At 35.2% G+C, this 19,584-nt stretch overlaps 1 protein-coding gene across 4 annotated transcripts in view; it reads right to left on the reverse strand.

Annotated features, from left to right (window-relative positions):
* LOC143256233 (calcium-transporting ATPase sarcoplasmic/endoplasmic reticulum type-like) overlaps positions 1–19,584 on the reverse strand; it is a 60,279-nt gene that overhangs the window by 23,684 nt on the left and 17,011 nt on the right. For all 4 annotated transcript variants that reach the window (XM_076513155.1, XM_076513156.1, XM_076513153.1 and 1 more), the window contains exons 3-6: positions 19,270–19,287; positions 16,659–16,741; positions 9,387–9,491; positions 1,099–1,237 (exon numbers count right to left, since the gene is read on the reverse strand). In XM_076513155.1, coding sequence (XP_076369270.1) covers positions 1,099–1,237; positions 9,387–9,491; positions 16,659–16,741; positions 19,270–19,287 — 345 coding nt within the window. The remainder of the gene's footprint in view (positions 1–1,098; positions 1,238–9,386; positions 9,492–16,658; positions 16,742–19,269; positions 19,288–19,584) is intronic.

Consider the following 19,584-nt stretch of genomic DNA (forward strand, 5'->3'; position numbering starts at 1 on the left):
ATATTTCACAGGTTCTTCTAGTCAGATTAAATAAAACTCAGCGAGATCATACACAACATAGGAAAAAAAACAACAAAAGATTGAAAAGACATGTTAACTGTCCCTTCCTATTCTAAGGTACGTGTTAACTATTCTTCCCCATTCTAAGGTACGTGTTAACTATTCATTCCTATTCTAACTGCCTCTCTCTTAAGACATCATAACAAAGAGCTTGGGTGTTCCAGAAAGACATTTAATACTGAGTGACTGAAAAGCCTGGAACCAAATGTGATTTTAAGATTTTATTAATTTCAGGCACAAAACTGATTATAAAACATTCCTAAGGTACTGGACTGACAGGCTGGGTGCTACAGATCTACAGACTTAACTCCCAGGAAGATCTTTATTCTGGAGACTACTCCAGGAATGTGTGTACAAAGAGAAGATAAGAGACATCCGACACGAGTGTCTGTCCTTTGATAATGACACAAATATGCTTCACAACATTCAGAGAGAATGGAAGTGATTTTTAAACTTGTTTCAGTTTACACGGACAGCACATGAAACACATTCTGTAAAATTAATTGATGTGTCTATGGTCCCAGATTTTTGGACATCCTTTATACAGTGTATAACAGTGCTTCATAAAAGATAAGATGACAGTTGTATTTTTAAAGATATCTTAGCACACAGAATTAGCCACATACTGTATTTAAATCAAATATCATTAACAACCATTTATACTATAAACAAAATTACACACTTTACATTTACACATAGTTTAAACATAATTGTAAAACTTATGTTGGTTTTTCAAAACATTGCTAACTGTTAATGTTTAACAAATAGATACTAGCTTTCTTTTAGTGCACAGTGTCAAGAGACAATATAACAGATTGATAAAGGTATCCACTTTCTAGGCCTTTTAAAATAGGCTTAATATTTTGGCTGATTCCTTGCCCTAAATCTTTCATTTGTAAATGCTAGACCCTGGTACAAGTGTAAATTACTTTTCAGAGTATATTTCTTTTTTCTCTAGTTGAGATGCAAAAAATTCTGGAGTGAAAACAGTGATATGTATTTCTTTTAGGATGAATGTTTAATTTATGCAAGTATTACCTGATACTTCTACTAAGTCACCCGGGACAATATCTCGTGCCTTAATCTTCTGAACACCTTGTTTATTTCCTCGAACAATTTTGCCCATCTCGGGTTCATATTCCTTAAGAGCTTCAATGGCACTTTCAGCATTTCTTTCCTGGAGGGTTCAAGCATAGTTAAACTGATCCACAAAAAACACATACTGATATCAATTTTACTATTAGTCTAAAAACAAATGAATGAATTTGAATATACTTAATTAACTGTGCTATATTACATGGGAATAGGACAAAAAATACAACAAAAACAAATTGTGCTTATTGTGGGAAACAAATTCCTAATTGTAGCATGAGAAAATCTCAAGTTTGCAGCATAGCCATTGGTGGGTTTTACAGAATAAACGATGACTTTAGGTAAATATACAAAATGCTGAATAAATAAAATTTCCAAAGAAACTGCTATAATGCTATAAATATAACTGAGTCATTATAAAAAAACTAGGAATTTGTTTGGAAAAGCTGAGCTCTTAATTGTTGTAACTTGTTTAGAGCAAAAACCAAAAAGACTGTGACATAGTACTTTATGGATTATAATTTGCGTAGCAGGCCAATGCTTCTTTGTATCTGGAACCAAGACTCATTGTGTCACCCGAGTTAAAACAGTTTCTTATCTGAAATGTGTTTTTTTATGCAATGGATCCAAATGTTGAATACAATTTCAAAGCTGGTACATATACAATATACAGTAAACAGTGTGTAATAGACACTATAAACAATTATTTGTAATTGCATTATTGTTTCAGAAAAGAAAAATAATGCTTGATTAACAATAATTACCAAATATATCTTACAGAGGAAGGACCAGAAGAACTAATAGTTATTACCAAAGATAATATCTTGTAAAGGAAGGAACAAATGTTTTAATGTGAAAAACCAAATATATCTTACAGAGGAAGGACCAGAAGAACTAATAGTTATTACCAAAGATAATATCTTGTAAAGGAAGGAACAAATGTTTTAATGTGAAACATTATAATACTAATGATATGACACAAGATATATAACATCTTGTAAATGAAGGAACAAAAGTTTTAATGTGAAACATTATAATACTAATGATATGACAAGATATATAATTCATTGGGTTGTACCAATTAGTGTGCATTTTAAGAATCAAAGATATGCCACATAATTTACTAGACACAAAAGTTGCTTTTAAAAACATGACTAGAATCCAATGAAATACCACCACACAAAGTGAAAATTGAATCAAGAACATAGAAAGTGAAAGACAAACTGAATTTCCTTGTTCAAGAAAACAATATGATATACACATGAACTAACATAGCAGTTAGAATGTCATGTCCTTATGGGAACTGCTAATTGATAACAACAAATAGCTACTACACACAGATCAGAATGCATCACTGTACCAGCAAGTGCCTACTGAAAGGCGAACTATTTGAAAATGTACGTCACTGTATGCAAATTTGTGCTGTATAACAATGAATTTCAATCACTTTAAAACATTTTGAATCTACATGGCTGGTCTGAAAGCCAAATATTTTATTTCAACTTCCAGCACCAGTCATTATGACCACATGATTATTCCCTTTACTTCATTTCTACCAGTGTAAGTAACTCAACAGTTCTGTTCAAACAACAGTATGTCCCTCCATATAAAGTGGACATCCACAAGTCAACAGTTAGTGGGACAATTGAAAACAGTAGATGAAACTTAAACATAGTTTACAATATTTCCAGTGTTTGTGATTGTTCGGTGAGTTTGAGATGGCTAATTCAAATCAATGTCTCATTTACACATACCCAGAAACTACAAAACACACTTCTGGTTGTTGTACAGTACAATTTTTTTGGAATTTCAGCAAACACTATAGATATTCAGTAAACTGGTCACATGAACATAATAATTAACTCATTTATTCAATGTGTGTTTTTACCTTTTATATCTCCTCAGTGAACACAAGTATCAAACTTAAAGTATTGGAGTTCACGATATTTGAGAACGTGGCAGGACAGATGAGCTCTTACCAGTAAAACATGGTAACCAACACCTGCTGAGAATGGCAAAGTATACTTCCACCAACTCATTAGGTTCTGATATTAACCAACACCTGCTGAGAATGGCAAAGTATACTTCCACCAACTCATTAGAGAGAGCACGGACATGAAGTTCTGATATTAACCAACACCTGCTGAGAATGGCAAAGTATACTTCCACCAACTCATTAGAGAGAGCACGGACATGAAGTTCTGATATTAACCAACACCTGCTGAGAATGGCAAAGTATACTTCCACCAACTCATTAGAGAGAGCACGGACATGAAGTTCTGATATTAACCAACACCTGCTGAGAATGGCAAAGTATACTTCCACCAACTCATTAGAGAGAGCACGGACATGAAGTTCTGATATTAACCAACACCTGCTGAGAATGGCAAAGTATACTTCCACCAACTCATCAGAGAGAGCACGGACATGAAGTTCTGATATTAACCAACACCTGCTGAGAATGGCAAAGTATACTTCCACCAACTCATCAGAGAGAGCACGGACATGAAGTTCTGATATTAACCAACACCTGCTGAGAATGGCAAAGTATACTTCCACCAACTCATTAGAGAGAGCACGGACATGAAGTTCTGATATTAACCAACACCTGCTGAGAATGGCAAAGTATACTTCCACCAACTCATTAGAGAGAGCAGGACATGAAGTTCTGATATTAACCAACACCTGCTGAGAATGGCAAAGTATACTTCCACCAACTCATTAGAGAGAGCACGGACATGAAGTTCTGATATTAACCAACACCTGCTGAGAATGGCAAAGTATACTTCCACCAACTCATCAGAGAGAGCACGGACATGAAGTTCTGATATTAACCAACACCTGCTGAGAATGGCAAAGTATACTTCCACCAACTCATCAGAGAGCACGGACATGAAGTTCTGATATTAACCAACACCTGCTGAGAATGGCAAAGTATACCTCCACCAACTCATCAGAGAGAGCACGGACATGAAGTTCTGATATTAACCAACACCTGCTGAGAATGGCAAAGTATACTTCCACCAACTCATTAGAGAGAGCACGGACATGAAGTTCTGATATTAACCAACACCTGCTGAGAATGGCAAAGTATACTTCCACCAATTCATTAGAGAGAGCACGGACATGAAGTTCTGATATTAACCAACACCTGCTGAGAATGGCAAAGTATACTTCCACCAACTCATTAGAGAGAGCACGGACATGAAGTTCTGATATTAACCAACACCTGCTGAGAATGGCAAAGTATACTTCCACCAACTCATTAGAGAGAGCACGGACATGAAGTTCTGATATTAACCAACACCTGCTGAGAATGGCAAAGTATACTTCCACCAACTCATTAGAGAGAGCACGGACATGAAGTTCTGATATTAACCAACACCTGCTGAGAATGGCAAAGTATACTTCCACCAACTCATTAGAGAGAGCACGGACATGAAGTTCTGATATTAACCAACACCTGCTGAGAATGGCAAAGTATACTTCCACCAACTCATTAGAGAGAGCACGGACATGAAGTTCTGATATTAACCAACACCTGCTGAGAATGGCAAAGTATACTTCCACCAACTCATTAGAGAGAGCACGGACATGAAGTTCTGATATTAACCAACACCTGCTGAGAATGGCAAAGTATACTTCCACCAACTCATTAGAGAGAGCACGGACATGAAGTTCTGATATTAACCAACACCTGCTGAGAATGGCAAAGTATACTTCCACCAACTCATCAGAGAGAGCACGGACATGAAGTTCTGATATTAACCAACACCTGCTGAGAATGGCAAAGTATACTTCCACCAACTCATCAGAGAGAGCAGCGGACATGAAGTTCTGATATTAACCAACACCTGCTGAGAATGGCAAAGTATACTTCCACCAACTCATTAGAGAGAGCACGGACATGAAGTTCTGATATTAACCAACACCTGCTGAGAATGGCAAAGTATACTTCCACCAACTCATTAGAGAGAGCACGGACATGAAGTTCTGATATTAACCAACACCTGCTGAGAATGGCAAAGTATACTTCCACCAACTCATTAGAGAGAGCACGGACATGAAGTTCTGATATTAACCAACACCTGCTGAGAATGGCAAAGTATACTTCCACCAACTCATTAGAGAGAGCACGGACATGAAGTTCTGATATTAACCAACACCTGCTGAGAATGGCAAAGTATACTTCCACCAACTCATTAGAGAGAGCACGGACATGAAGTTCTGATATTAACCAACACCTGCTGAGAATGGCAAAGTATACTTCCACCAACTCATTAGAGAGAGCACGGACATGAAGTTCTGATATTAACCAACACCTGCTGAGAATGACAAAGTATACTTCCACCAACTCATTAGAGAGCACGGACATGAAGTTCTGATATTAACCAACACCTGCTGAGAATGGCAAAGTATACTTCCACCAACTCATTAGAGAGAGCACGGACATGAAGTTCTGATATTAACCAACACCTGCTGAGAATGGCAAAGTATACTTCCACCAACTCATTAGAGAGAGCACGGACATGAAGTTCTGATATTAACCAACACCTGCTGAGAATGGCAAAGTATACTTCCACCAACTCATTAGAGAGAGCACGGACATGAAGTTCTGATATTAACCAACACCTGCTGAGAATGGCAAAGTATACTTCCACCAACTCATTAGAGAGAGCACGGACATGAAGTTCTGATATTAACCAACACCTGCTGAGAATGGCAAAGTATACTTCCACCAACTCATTAGAGAGAGCACGGACATGAAGTTCTGATATTAACCAACACCTGCTGAGAATGGCAAAGTATACTTCCACCAACTCATTAGAGAGAGCAGGACATGAAGTTCTGATATTAACCAACACCTGCTGAGAATGGCAAAGTATACTTCCACCAACTCATTAGAGAGAGCACGGACATGAAGTTCTGATATTAACCAACACCTGCTGAGAATGGCAAAGTATACTTCCACCAACTCATTAGAGAGAGCACGGACATGAAGTTCTGATATTAACCAACACCTGCTGAGAATGGCAAAGTATACTTCCACCAACTCATTAGAGAGAGCACGGACATGAAGTTCTGATATTAACCAACACCTGCTGAGAATGGCAAAGTATACTTCCACCAACTCATTAGAGAGAGCACGGACATGAAGTTCTGATATTAACCAACACCTGCTGAGAATGGCAAAGTATACTTCCACCAACTCATTAGAGAGCACGGACATGAAGTTCTGATATTAACCAACACCTGCTGAGAATGGCAAAGTATACTTCCACCAACTCATTAGAGAGAGCACGGACATGAAGTTCTGATATTAACCAACACCTGCTGAGAATGGCAAAGTATACTTCCACCAACTCATTAGAGAGAGCACGGACATGAAGTTCTGATATTAACCAACACCTGCTGAGAATGGCAAAGTATACTTCCACCAACTCATTAGAGAGAGCACGGACATGAAGTTCTGATATTAACCAACACCTGCTGAGAATGGCAAAGTATACTTCCACCAACTCATTAGAGAGAGCACGGACATGAAGTTCTGATATTAACCAACACCTGCTGAGAATGGCAAAGTATACTTCCACCAACTCATTAGAGAGAGCACGGACATGAAGTTCTGATATTAACCAACACCTGCTGAGAATGGCAAAGTATACTTCCACCAACTCATTAGAGAGAGCACGGACATGAAGTTCTGATATTAACCAACACCTGCTGAGAATGACAAAGTATACTTCCACCAACTCATTAGAGAGAGCACGGACATGAAGTTCTGATATTAACCAACACCTGCTGAGAATGGCAAAGTATACTTCCACCAACTCATTAGAGAGAGCACGGACATGAAGTTCTGATATTAACCAACACCTGCTGAGAATGGCAAAGTATACTTCCACCAACTCATTAGAGAGAGCAGGACATGAAGTTCTGATATTAACCAACACCTGCTGAGAATGGCAAAGTATACTTCCACCAACTCATTAGAGAGAGCAGGACATGAAGTTCTGATATTAACCAACACCTGCTGAGAATGGCAAAGTATACTTCCACCAACTCATTAGAGAGAGCACGGACATGAAGTTCTGATATTAACCAACACCTGCTGAGAATGGCAAAGTATACTTCCACCAACTCATTAGAGAGAGCACGGACATGAAGTTCTGATATTAAGTGCAACATGCAATACACGAGCTTCAAGTGATTAAAAAAGAGGGAGCTGCAATCAGGCAAGATTAGAAAGGTTTTAAAGTGATGAAAATGGTTTGTACCAAGTAAGAGGTCTTTGTGCCTTATGTGCTAAGTAAGAGGTCTTTGTGCCTTATGTGCTAAGTAAGAGGTCTTTGTGCCTTATGTGCTAAGTATAACTTCCAGTTTTGTCCATTTCCTGCTATCGTACAATTTTTTATATATTTGATAAAGTCTTACCTTCCAGGTTGTTTGTTGGGTACATAATTACAGATAGACTGAGACAGGTTTTTAACTCCTCTTCATACCTTTATAAAGAGCACCCTAAAAATTACAATGAACCAACACATGTATGCTATACCCCTCAAGCTAGAAAATAACCGTAAATAGGTGAAAGGTCTCATTGGTAATGACTGTGGTGTGGTTGACATGTTATTATATAGTTTGATTTTACATACAGGCTCTACTTAATAATTATGTGCAAACAGCCAACATTTGTGGAAGGTAATATTTACTTGCATTTGCCACAAAAACATGGCAAAGAAATAAAACCTAGCCAATGATGACAGATACAGTATAGAGTGCACGGAAACAGATGATCAACAGAAAAGGCTGAACAAATGTTGATACAAGAATTCATGTACATCAGATGTACTGGTTTTACTTGTTTGTGTACAAACAGAGTCAAGTTTTCATTTGATTTCTGTTGGATTTAAGATATAAATTGAGTGTAATCAAAGAACAAACTGAACAACTTTTAGCAAATGGTAAGTTATGCACTGAAGGATAACCACTTCTGATGTGATGCCAACTAATTAGAATGTAGAAAAATGGTCAAAACTTAAGAACAGATGGGGATAAAAATAGAATACTGGTACCTGGAACTACATCTTTGAAGGAGAACTGTTTGCTCCCCCCATTCCTAAGTGTATTTCTTGTTGAAGGTACTGCACAGTATGGTACTGTCAGTGTGCTAGTCTACATCTAAAATGTCACTTTTAATGAAATGCTACCTCTAAGTACCAGTTAATATATAGTTTTAATTTATTCTAATGCAACGTTATTTCAGTGTCTAGTGACTGACTGACAGACAACACACTACTGTGTGCAGTTAAAACAGCTTTTCCATATGGGTGGACTTTGTCCCCCTTTTTGGGGAAATTAGCTAAATGCTTGACAACAACTATAGCAGTATGAACTACTTCAAGTTGAAGTGTAATTTTCTTGTCAATTTTGTTCATGTCATAAGATCAGAATTAAGATATGTTTAAACTATGTTATTTATTTTTTTATACCACATATCACAAAATTATTTTAAACCAGGCTGGTTATTATTTGGAATCGTCAAAACAACGAGCACGTCTTCTAAGAATGACATGAAAAACACGAGTCTATTTATATCTCCTGGAATGGTTTCTCTGTAATTACCCAGGTGTCAGCTCTTCTGATGGATGAAGCATATCAAATACCTCCTCATGCAAAAACGTTATCCACACATTGTAAACAACATCAATCAACCCCAAATCTTTAAAATGATCTCTAAACCCGTTACAATTTTGTCCCCAAATTAGGATTAACTGTAGGGATCAGATTCATTGATTATTAAATAAAATTACGAGCTACCAGGTTCTAAGAGTCCATAAATGTCTTATCGGTTGATCTTACAAAGTGATACCTTATGTCAAAAACAGAGGGCACAACCAGCACAATAATGTATGTACGAGAGAGAGAGAGAAAAGGATCTTTTAAAAGAAAAAAACAGCATTATTCACCTTTACTTCTACATAAATTCAAATTATTTACACAACAATAGAGAATTTATTTAAAACAACGATAGCGAAACTTTTAAACCTTTTACAATGGAATGGTAAAATAAATTACGAAACTTCCCGATAAAATATTGTACAATAATTTCAACAATAAACATTAAATTGTAAAATAAATGAAATCTTTATTACCTTATATAAATGAACTGCTGAAATGCGGTAGTTTAATAGAACTCTAAAGCAATAAATATGTCAAACGAACACAAGTCTTACCTGCCACACACCGACGACCGCATTGGCAATGAGAATAAGTAATATGACAAATGGTTCGACAAAAGCTGTGATTTGGCCGTCGTGTTCTTCAAATAAGGCTAATGCCTGGAAGCAAAAAAAAAAAAAAAATTTTTAAGTATAAATGGTTTGATATTTCTTGTTGATCGCAAAGCTACACAATGGATTATCTGAGCTTTGCCCGCCAAACCCGGAATCTTAGAATTATAAATCCGCACTCTTACCTTTTAACCACCAGGGGTGTTGCCAAAGTTCAAACTGTTTTGATAAAATTCTCAGTAAAAAAATGATAAATAAAAGCACTATACGAAATTACGCTACAATTTACGCTTGTTGGTCTGCTATTCATTGAACACGTTTACAAAAAAAAAAAAAAAACAGAGCAAAACAATACGACTCGAGTACAATATTTCTGTTAACCTGTGCCTATGCATAATTAACCTGATAATTTATGTCCAGCTTCATGGCCATTTGAGACCTAAGCCATTGTCTGATTGGTTAACTAAACGTAATACACGTGACTGAATATTAAAGTATTATTCATTGAAACGTAACACGTAATGTCACCTGATTGTGGGGCCACATGACTACTAAACTTTATCAACTGTATTGGTACTTTCCAGAGAACACGTAAAATATTACAGGGTTATGAAAAACAGTTCAGCACTTTGCTTATATTTTCAAGAGTGGTCCACACTACAATCTATAGTCCCAACTATGTCGCTTGTTAGAAATAAAACGTTTGTACGGGCTCAGTAAACTGCATCTAGCACTTAGAAACGGTTATTTTGATAATGGTTAACAGTTGTGGTGATGTCTGTAATACCCCGATAATTTTTATATATCACAATAAAAAATGAAGCTCAGAAGGTTAAGAGTTCCAGCTATGTCTGTAACAGCTCGGTATCTTTTAGATATTATATTTTCTTAACTGTTATTCAAAAAATAAGAAACTCGGTACTAATGTGTTTTCAACCTATTTAAGGCTAACGTCAGGCCCACGATCTGTTACTGCGACATAGCCGTGACGTAAATATTATTATTCGCAATAGCGCGAGTAAAAAGTGCAACTCCTTAAATCAGCGATAGTTAAGCCTACTTTACCACACATTAATAAAACGAACGCGACTGAATGTGGCCTTGTGCATAACTAAATATTTATACATCCAGTTTATAACTTAAAAAAAAACAACTATAAAATATATATACAAAAATATAACGAACCCACTTTTCATCCAATCATATAGTTTCAAGGATTAAGGTTTTTACCTCATCTCACATTAACGTTAGATAAAACCTTCACGAAATACAGACGCCATTAAAAAGATATATTATTTCAAACTGTCCAATTTTCGAAAACAAATTTCTTAAATACCACACAAGGTTATTTGTTACTTGGCCTTATTTTATAATCCAAGAATAAAAACAACAAATTCCGATCACGTAATCAAAATGATGTGGCGAGGGCCACGTGACCACCCGCACTTTTTTTTTTTAAATCAAACTCATCATTCGAATATCTCCTGAGATCAAGTATCGCTGTGTTCAAGATTCCGTGAAAGTTACTTTGTCTGAATTTAACAATATATTCGGAATTGAAACGTATGTGTGTGTGTGTGTGTGTGTGTGTGTGTGTGTACACATGTATTAATGATTTAAATAGCGAACGTGAAACATTAAAGTTTGTGAGCGTAAAATAAAAAATAGGCCGAGTTGTCTGAATTACACAATGTTACAAAATATTTACTTTTTCTTGTTCCTGGGCAGAAAGTGTTATTTCCCAATTGCTTATGCCTAAAATAAATGGAAAAAGACCTATTTTTCTTTTCAAACTTTGCTTTTGTGACCTGGGTGATGAAATTTTCAAATTTACCCATTTCCCAGAACATTCCAGGTAGATTCAGTGCTGAGTAGCTGACAGAATTTTTCTCGAACTTTCTAGAAAGTTGTAGAACTTACGAGAACTTTCAAGAACATTTTAATTTTTTCTATAGTAATATGTATATACAGGGGTTCACTACTTCAATTTAGTTCTAGCTGCCTAGGTGAACAAAAACCTATCTGATCTCATCAAGAAGCTACAATTATCTCCAGACGCATTCTGCTATGTATGTGGCCAATTTATCACGACAAGAGCGAAAACGTAATCTGTGATAGCATCTGTCTTCCTGATGGGTCTCCAAGGAGGTTTTACCAAGGTTCCCTGTTATCTTTGTCTTAGAGACAGCAGAGACACCGTAGAGCACTACAATAGGAAACACTGGCCACAACGGACCGAGTTCTCTGTGGGGAGGCACAATATCAAATGTGAGACACTAGTGGACCTACAGAAGGTGTTGTTCCCACCATTGCACATAAAACTGGGTCTTATGAAACAATTTGTCACAGCTCTTGATAAAGAGTCTGCAGCCTTCAAGTACCTTCGAGACTTCTTCCCTAAGCTGTCTGAAGCAAAGGTCAAAACCGATGCCTTCGTTGGACCACAAATAAAGATCCTGGAGTGCACAAAATTTCCCAAGTTTGGTAGGAAGGAAAAAAGCTTGAGGCAGCTTTGTCGCAGTATTTCGGGGCTTCTTGGGCAATCACAAGGCCGAAAGTTATGTGGAACTGGTTGAGGCTCTGGTGAAGAACTATGGCAAAATGGATGTCCCTGAAAGTCCATATCCTTGACGCTCATCTTGATAAATTCAAGGATAACATGGGAGCATAGTCAGAGGAGCAAGGCGAGCGCTTCCACCAAGATATACTGCACTTTGAACGCCGCTACCAAGGAGAATATAACGAAAACATGATGAAAGAGTATATTTGGGGACTGATACGTGAAAGTGATTTACATTACAGTCGCAAATCTCGAAAAACTACTCACTTCAAAATATTTTTCTTCTTTTTTGTGTAACTTTGGAATAAATACTGTAAATCTTGGTTCACATGTTTTATTCAGACCTTATATAAAATGTAAATGAAAATGTGCAAATTTGCCTGTTTTTACATATAAAATAGGTTAATTTCTAAATTTCGTTATCTAGGTTACAAAAGCAAAGTTTGAATGGAATAATGGCCATTTTATGTACTTTTACAACATAAACAATTAAGAAATAACACATACTATCCAGGAAAAAATATTTGTGTTACATAGCGTTATTTGTTTATACCTGCGTGTGTGACTATTCGCTAAGTGTTAGCAAAGTGATCAACATGGACCCCTGAGAGTTATGCCAGGCCTGAGGGTTTGTTTGCTTGTTTTGAATTTCGCACAAAGCTACACAATAGAACTATCTGCGCTACAATCCTTAATTTAGCTGTGTAAGACTAAAGGGAAGAGCAGCTTGTCATCACCACCCACCGCCAACTCTTGGGCTACTCTTTTACCAACGAATAGTGGGATCGATTGAAACATTATAACGCCCACACGGCTGAAAGGGCGAGCACGTTTAGTGTGACGGGGATTTGAACTCGAATTATGAGTCGAGTGCTTTAACCACATGGCCATGCCGGGCCAGCCCGAGGGTAATCAGGTACATATGGGCCCCCACCACATCAGTTTACTATATAAAATAAAACTTTTCGAATCTTTCTGATGGCTTTTGTACAGGTTCTCTGATTATCCTGGGCCAGAGGGGTTGCCCCGTTACTAACCCTTATTGGTGGCCTTGAAATTAAAATATGTATACGTAATTTTCAGTTTTAATTAAAACTTTATAAATATACAACGGAATACCAACAATCAACTGCGGCTCACGTACGTTCGTTATTAGAAATAAAATCAGTTAAACTGTTCAATACCTTGAATAAAAGTTATAGTGAACTATATGTGACGTATACGATTCATGTTTTGACTGCGTATTTCCTTTTATTGAGCATCAGCAAAAAGAAATTCGATTGGTTTACTCCAATTACTGAAGATTCGTTACAAAGTGACGACCACTGTTCAAAACATTCCAACATATTACGTCACAATATTTTACACCGATTACTTGAAACGTTCATTCAGGACTTTATAAATTTTTCAGTAATACGATATGCAACGTCTCTCACTGTATATCGGTAACTTGTTTACCATCTTTGGTGCGCATGCCCTGTCACAATATGACGTACACAACTATATTTGAAAAGTGATTTCTACAGTTATCCTAAGCCTTAAAGTAGGAGGTAATTCGTGCTTTGCGCACGAAACATTTTTCAGTTGTGGTAATTTGTATTTGAATGCAAAAAGTTTATGTAAAAAAAGTTGGATGAGAAACTATGAAAATAATAAATAAAATCACAAGGTTTTAAACGTTTGTAAAAAGGATGTTCTCAATCATTCCCAAAAATCAATCTTCAACAGATCAATTGCTACTCAGTAATTGGTACAGAGTTCCATGAATAGATTAAATATTTATACATGTCTACTTGTAGTTTAATGTACAAGTTTAAAAGTCACACTATCAAAATTCTGGTCAGTAAAGGTCCACTTGATATGAACTTTTCATTGAAAAAGTGAAATGCGTTTGAATTCCTTAACACAACTTTTCGTAATTCCTCATTTTACAAAGTTTACATTAAATAATATATTTTACAATTCCAAGGACATTAACTAACTTTTGTTAACACGAACACTAAATACATTACAGATTATTATACTAACTTGTGTTTATCTCAGTATTAAATGTCATGTATAAATGCTAGGTTAACCTCCATGGATGAGAGGAAAATATTCTTACGATGAGTTTTAATGGTATAACCTGCAGAATGAATATTGAGAATCCTAATTAAAAGGCCTAAATCTATGATAACTTATACACTGAATAAAATGTTGTACATTAATATGTCAATTCAGTAATATGTTACAGAGAACTGGCAAGTAATTAAAGAGTCAACATTATGTCTTGATGAGGAAATTATACAATAATGTACAACATAAATCTGAGATTCCCAAACACAGTCTGCAACAAACAGACAATAATATTAAGCTACGCAGTTTAAAGTTTCATTTTGTGAAGACCTCAGTCAGTGTGATAGAGGCTGTGAGTTAAGAAAGTTTGAAAAAAGATAACCTAAAGCATGTCACAAAATTATATCATATTTGAACAACAGGTTTCACTAGATTGTAAACAGCACTTGAGAGGTAACTTAGGAGACAAACAGGAAGACAATTTGTCTTTGAAGAAACAATATGAGTTAAGAACCAGTTAATTTTTGAGATATTGTATTTATATAGACTCCACTGATAAAAACTATTTTTTTTTTTTATAAGTAAAATATTCATTTTATTTTTTGTATAGGAAAGTGATTTAGCAATGTCCACCTGTAACAGATCCATGAATATAATTAATATTTACTTGTTTAACATGTTTGATGTTTAGACACAGAAAATACTTTATACATTTGATTCATGTAACTATTTTAAGAACACTGCAGTATCTAGTTTGTGTGTGCTTTATTTGTATGGTAGACACGAACACAATAGCAAGCCAATATGGATAAATTATAGAGACTATGAAACACAGGCATCCTAATTATGGAAATACCAAGAAACCTCACAATTTAATGAATTAATGTGCATGATAAAACTGAGTAAAAATGTTGAAAGATGCTGTTCTTAGGTTAAACATGAAAGGCATTCTGCCTAATGTGGAATGTTTTTAATGGAAAAAACCTTGGAAATCCATCTCAGATGCTAGGGTTATGGTCTTATGTGTGAATTATTTTTAAAAATATTTACAGCACCATCACCCTGTTGAGTTTTAGTTCTTACTTCTGACACTGATGTTTTAATAATGTTGATAGATCTGGTGTCTAGATGAGTTGATCAATTTGTTCATTTTGATCAGATCACTCAGTTTAAAGTGTTTTGTATTAGAAGTATCTGGTATCACATGTTACGAGTCATCACAGTCAGTGAGATTACCTGCATGACCATCAGATCTGTTCACAAGTCTACCTACCATCTATTTGCATCAGTAGTACAGACAAGTCACTTAACTGTTTTAATTACTTTAAATACACAACACTACCTTTACATTTAATAAAGGTTTGCATTCAAATACAAATTACGATGATTGAAAGTTTTCCTCATTTATAATTTTTTAATAAAACAAGAGCAAACCTCCACAATGTGTGAAAATTCAAACTGTAAATGGTAATACAACACATATTGAAGAAAAAAGTGTCCTTCAGTTGTGGAAAGTACCCCTACAGTAACCACATATGTTTACCCTTATTTAATACCTATGATTACAGTCTTTATTGTAGCTTGTTTTACAAACCAAACAGTCATATAAGTAGCTGCCATTTCACGTATATAGTAATAAACAGATTTTTGGATGTACAAGTTTATCTATAGATATCACACTGATTGAATAATTAGTCAGCTATGTATGTAAAATTAAGACAATCTATTAAACATTACTACCAAGACTAAAGCTACAGCATCTACAGTCACCACTCACAAACTTTTACATTAATAATGTGTAGGAAATACTTCCAGCTTGTTCTTTGTCTTGAATTACTTCACTGTATTCTCACACTTTCAATTGAGGCCACAATTTAATGCACTAAACCTAGGTGTGCAGGATGGTGTATCGGTGTATCTCAATAATTAAAGATTACTGACATAACACTGTTTGTTAGAAAAGAAAGTTTATGTAATAAGACAGAATTTTTCAGTTAGTTACGTATGACCCAATAACAAACACTGTTTATAAACATTAGCAATAACAAACACTGCTTATAAACATTAGCAATAGAATCACATTACAACAAAACTACAACTTTAAACATGTCAAACTTATTTCTTCACAGATAAAGAACAATGTTTGCTTTCAGTTTTCCTTCATTCATACAAAATTCAATATGTTTAATTGTTATGACAAATAATACAATAAAACTAAGCATATCACACAATTGTTTGTTTGTTTGTTTGTTTTAAATTTTGCACAAAGCTACATGAGTGTTATCTGCACTAGCCATTCCTAATTTAGCAGTGCAAGACTAGAGGGAAGGCAGCTAGCCATCACCACCCACTGCAAACTCTTGGTCTACTCTCTTACCAACAAACAGTGGGATAATGACCCTATGGCTGAAAGGGTGAGCATGTTTGGTGTGACGGTTTATTCGAACCCATGACCCTCAGATCATGAGTTGAATGCCTCAACCCACCTGGCCATGTCGAGCCATATTGCATAATAACACTACTTCACATAATGTGGAAACAGCAATAAACTTTGTATTACTTTGGAAAGAACTTAATGAAAACTTAAGAGAAATACTTACAAATGATATTATAGCTGCTAAAAGTAAAATCTTCACTAGTAAATCATCAAATTGTTCTAATATCAGTTGCCATAAAGGTTTACCTGCAAAATCAAAGATCATTTAACCATTACATTAAAAGTTTAGCACAGTAATTTACAGGATTTACAGATGAATAATGAAGGTCAAGATAAGAGATTTATTCAAGTGGGTTCAGTAAGAAACAGGATCATGAAAACAAAGATAGCACAGAATAACCAACAATTATTAGCAACCAGTGTTTAACTCTTTTACAATGTACAAATGTTCCATCACCATGAAGACAGTGTGTTCTTCCTGAAATTTATAAATGTTTCTAGCTTCAGATTAAAAATATGATACATACAATTACAAGGTTCCAAAATAATGACTTGGTAAATAATTATCAAAAACAGGAACCAATTGTAAAAGCACTACACGGCTGGTTATTGATTTTAATAAGTTATTTATTGTGCAATTACTTTAATGTTGTTCCTTTTACTAGATACAGAAAATTCAATACTCTAGTCATACATATATACTCCTAAAAACAATAGTTACAGACTAACAAATCCATTTATCTGTAGTCATATACCACATATTATACTTTAATTTTCCGAAAATGTCGTATTTTTCAATAACATTACACGACACATAATAAACAGTTTATACAGGGTGTTTGGAAAGTCACTGTGCAGTTTTGTAATCATTTACATATAGCTAATTTAATATACCATCAAGGTACAGTAATGTTACCAACACAGATCAAAAGTAAGATAATTTAATATTTAATATAGCTTATTCAATATACCATCAAAGTACAGTAATGCTACCAACACAGATCAGAAGTAAAATAACCCAATATTTAATATAGCTTATACAATATACCATCAAAGTACAGTAAGGCTACCAACATAGATCAGAAGTAAGATAATCCATCAATGAATTTACTATATTTTACACCTATACAAGTGCACAGAGACTTTCTGAGCACCCTATAGTTTACTAAGAGTAACCAGCAAATGGTGGTGGCTGGTTAACTGAGCAGCAATGGCTGCCCTGATTTTTAATAAAACATTCCAATTACTAACAATTTTAAAACCTGACAAAATAGCGTATATAAACTGTTGGATGTGTGTTTTATAATACTGATTTTGCTTGCAGAAGTACACAGAAGAATATTAGTAATTACAAGTTGTACTAAACTACAAAGGTTTTATCACCATGTGGATGATATACTGAATAAAGTACAGTATTTTACATTATGTAAAATGTTACATTGTGGGATATGCACACTAATTTTGGAAAGACAATACTAAGAAAAAACATTATGACTCAACAACCAACACCTTAATGTAACCTTGACTTTCTTTGACCTACTGAGTAAATACAGTCAAATAAATCATATCCTTCACAGTAAATCAACAATATTAGTTAAACTGAATGTTTTATACTATTGAAAATACTTGTAATTGGTATGTAATGAGATTAAGATCTGTACGAGAGTCCGTTTTGTCTTCATCCATCACTTGTGTCTTGCAAAATGCATGGGAATTACTGTACTTTGATGGCATATTGAATTAGCTATATTAAATATTGGGTTATCTTGCTTCTGATTTATGTTGGTAACATTACTGTACCTTGATGGTATATGAATTAGTTATATTAAATATTGGATTGTTTGTTTGTTTTGGAATTTCGCACAAAGCTACTCGAGGGCTATCTGTGCTAGCCGTCCGTAATTTAGCAGTGTAAGACTAGAGGGAAGGCAGCTAGTCATCACCACCCACTGCCAACTCTTGGGCTACTCTTTTACCAACGAATAGTGGGATTGACCATCACATTATAATGCCCCCACGGTTGGGAGGGCAAGCACGTTTGGCGCGACACGGGCACGAACCCGCGACCCTCGGATTACGAGTCGCAAGCCTTATGCGCTTGGCCATGCCAGGCCATTAAATATTGGATTATCTCACTTCTGATCTATGTTGGTAACATAACTGTACCTTGATGGTATATGAATTAGTTATATTAAATATTGGGTTAATCTACTCTGAACTGTATTGGTAATTAAATAAACTGTGGACATAAACTAAATATAGTAAATGTCTTAGAAACACAAAGAGATGAACCATCTACAAAAATCGGAGTTTGTCTTACACTGATTAAGGACGATAAGTATTGTTTAACATAGTTCGGTTTTCCTACCCCTTAAAAAGGTTTAAATCTATCGTTCTTTAGTAGCTTTTGAGGAACAGTTCTATAATGAACCTGAAATCTGCACCTATGACAGATATATCACATATCACATTTCTGATCCAAAGTCTAAAACATAGAGGTGTGAATATAAAAATAACATGACTAGAGTCTCCGTTTATTCCAGTATAAGGTTTAAACTTGTCTTTTATGTTTTATGTCCAAATCTTTCTACATACTAAAGCACGAGTTACTGTTGAAGTATAAATCAAACAATTATATATACAAACAAGTATATTGCTCACTGCATATGCTAATGACCAAGATGACATCAATACATAAACTGTATAATAAACTGTAATAACTGTATAAACTATACAAGTTTGTTTTTAATAGAAATACGTAAAGTTAGGCCTACCTTCTTCTGCTGGTAGTTCTGGAAAGAGAAAAATATTGGTGAATACAAATTCCATTTATAAAGAAATAATACAGAGCAAAACATCAGTTAATACAAATTTCAAATTATAAACGTGTGTGTCTTTATACACTTGAACAAACACACATATACAAACATATTGTAGTGCATCCAACCTTGAATTTGGGGAAAAGAAGGAAGATAATATTGTTGAAAGGAGGGAAAACCCTAGAATGGCCTCGAAATAAACCTGTTGCCTAGCTGAGTAAAAAGTTTGAGGTGACCAAGAATGGAACAAGGGGGGGGAATGAGATAAAG

Source organism: Tachypleus tridentatus, chromosome 7, assembly GCF_004210375.1.
Source record: "Tachypleus tridentatus isolate NWPU-2018 chromosome 7, ASM421037v1, whole genome shotgun sequence".
Lineage (NCBI taxonomy): Eukaryota > Metazoa > Arthropoda > Merostomata > Xiphosura > Limulidae > Tachypleus > Tachypleus tridentatus.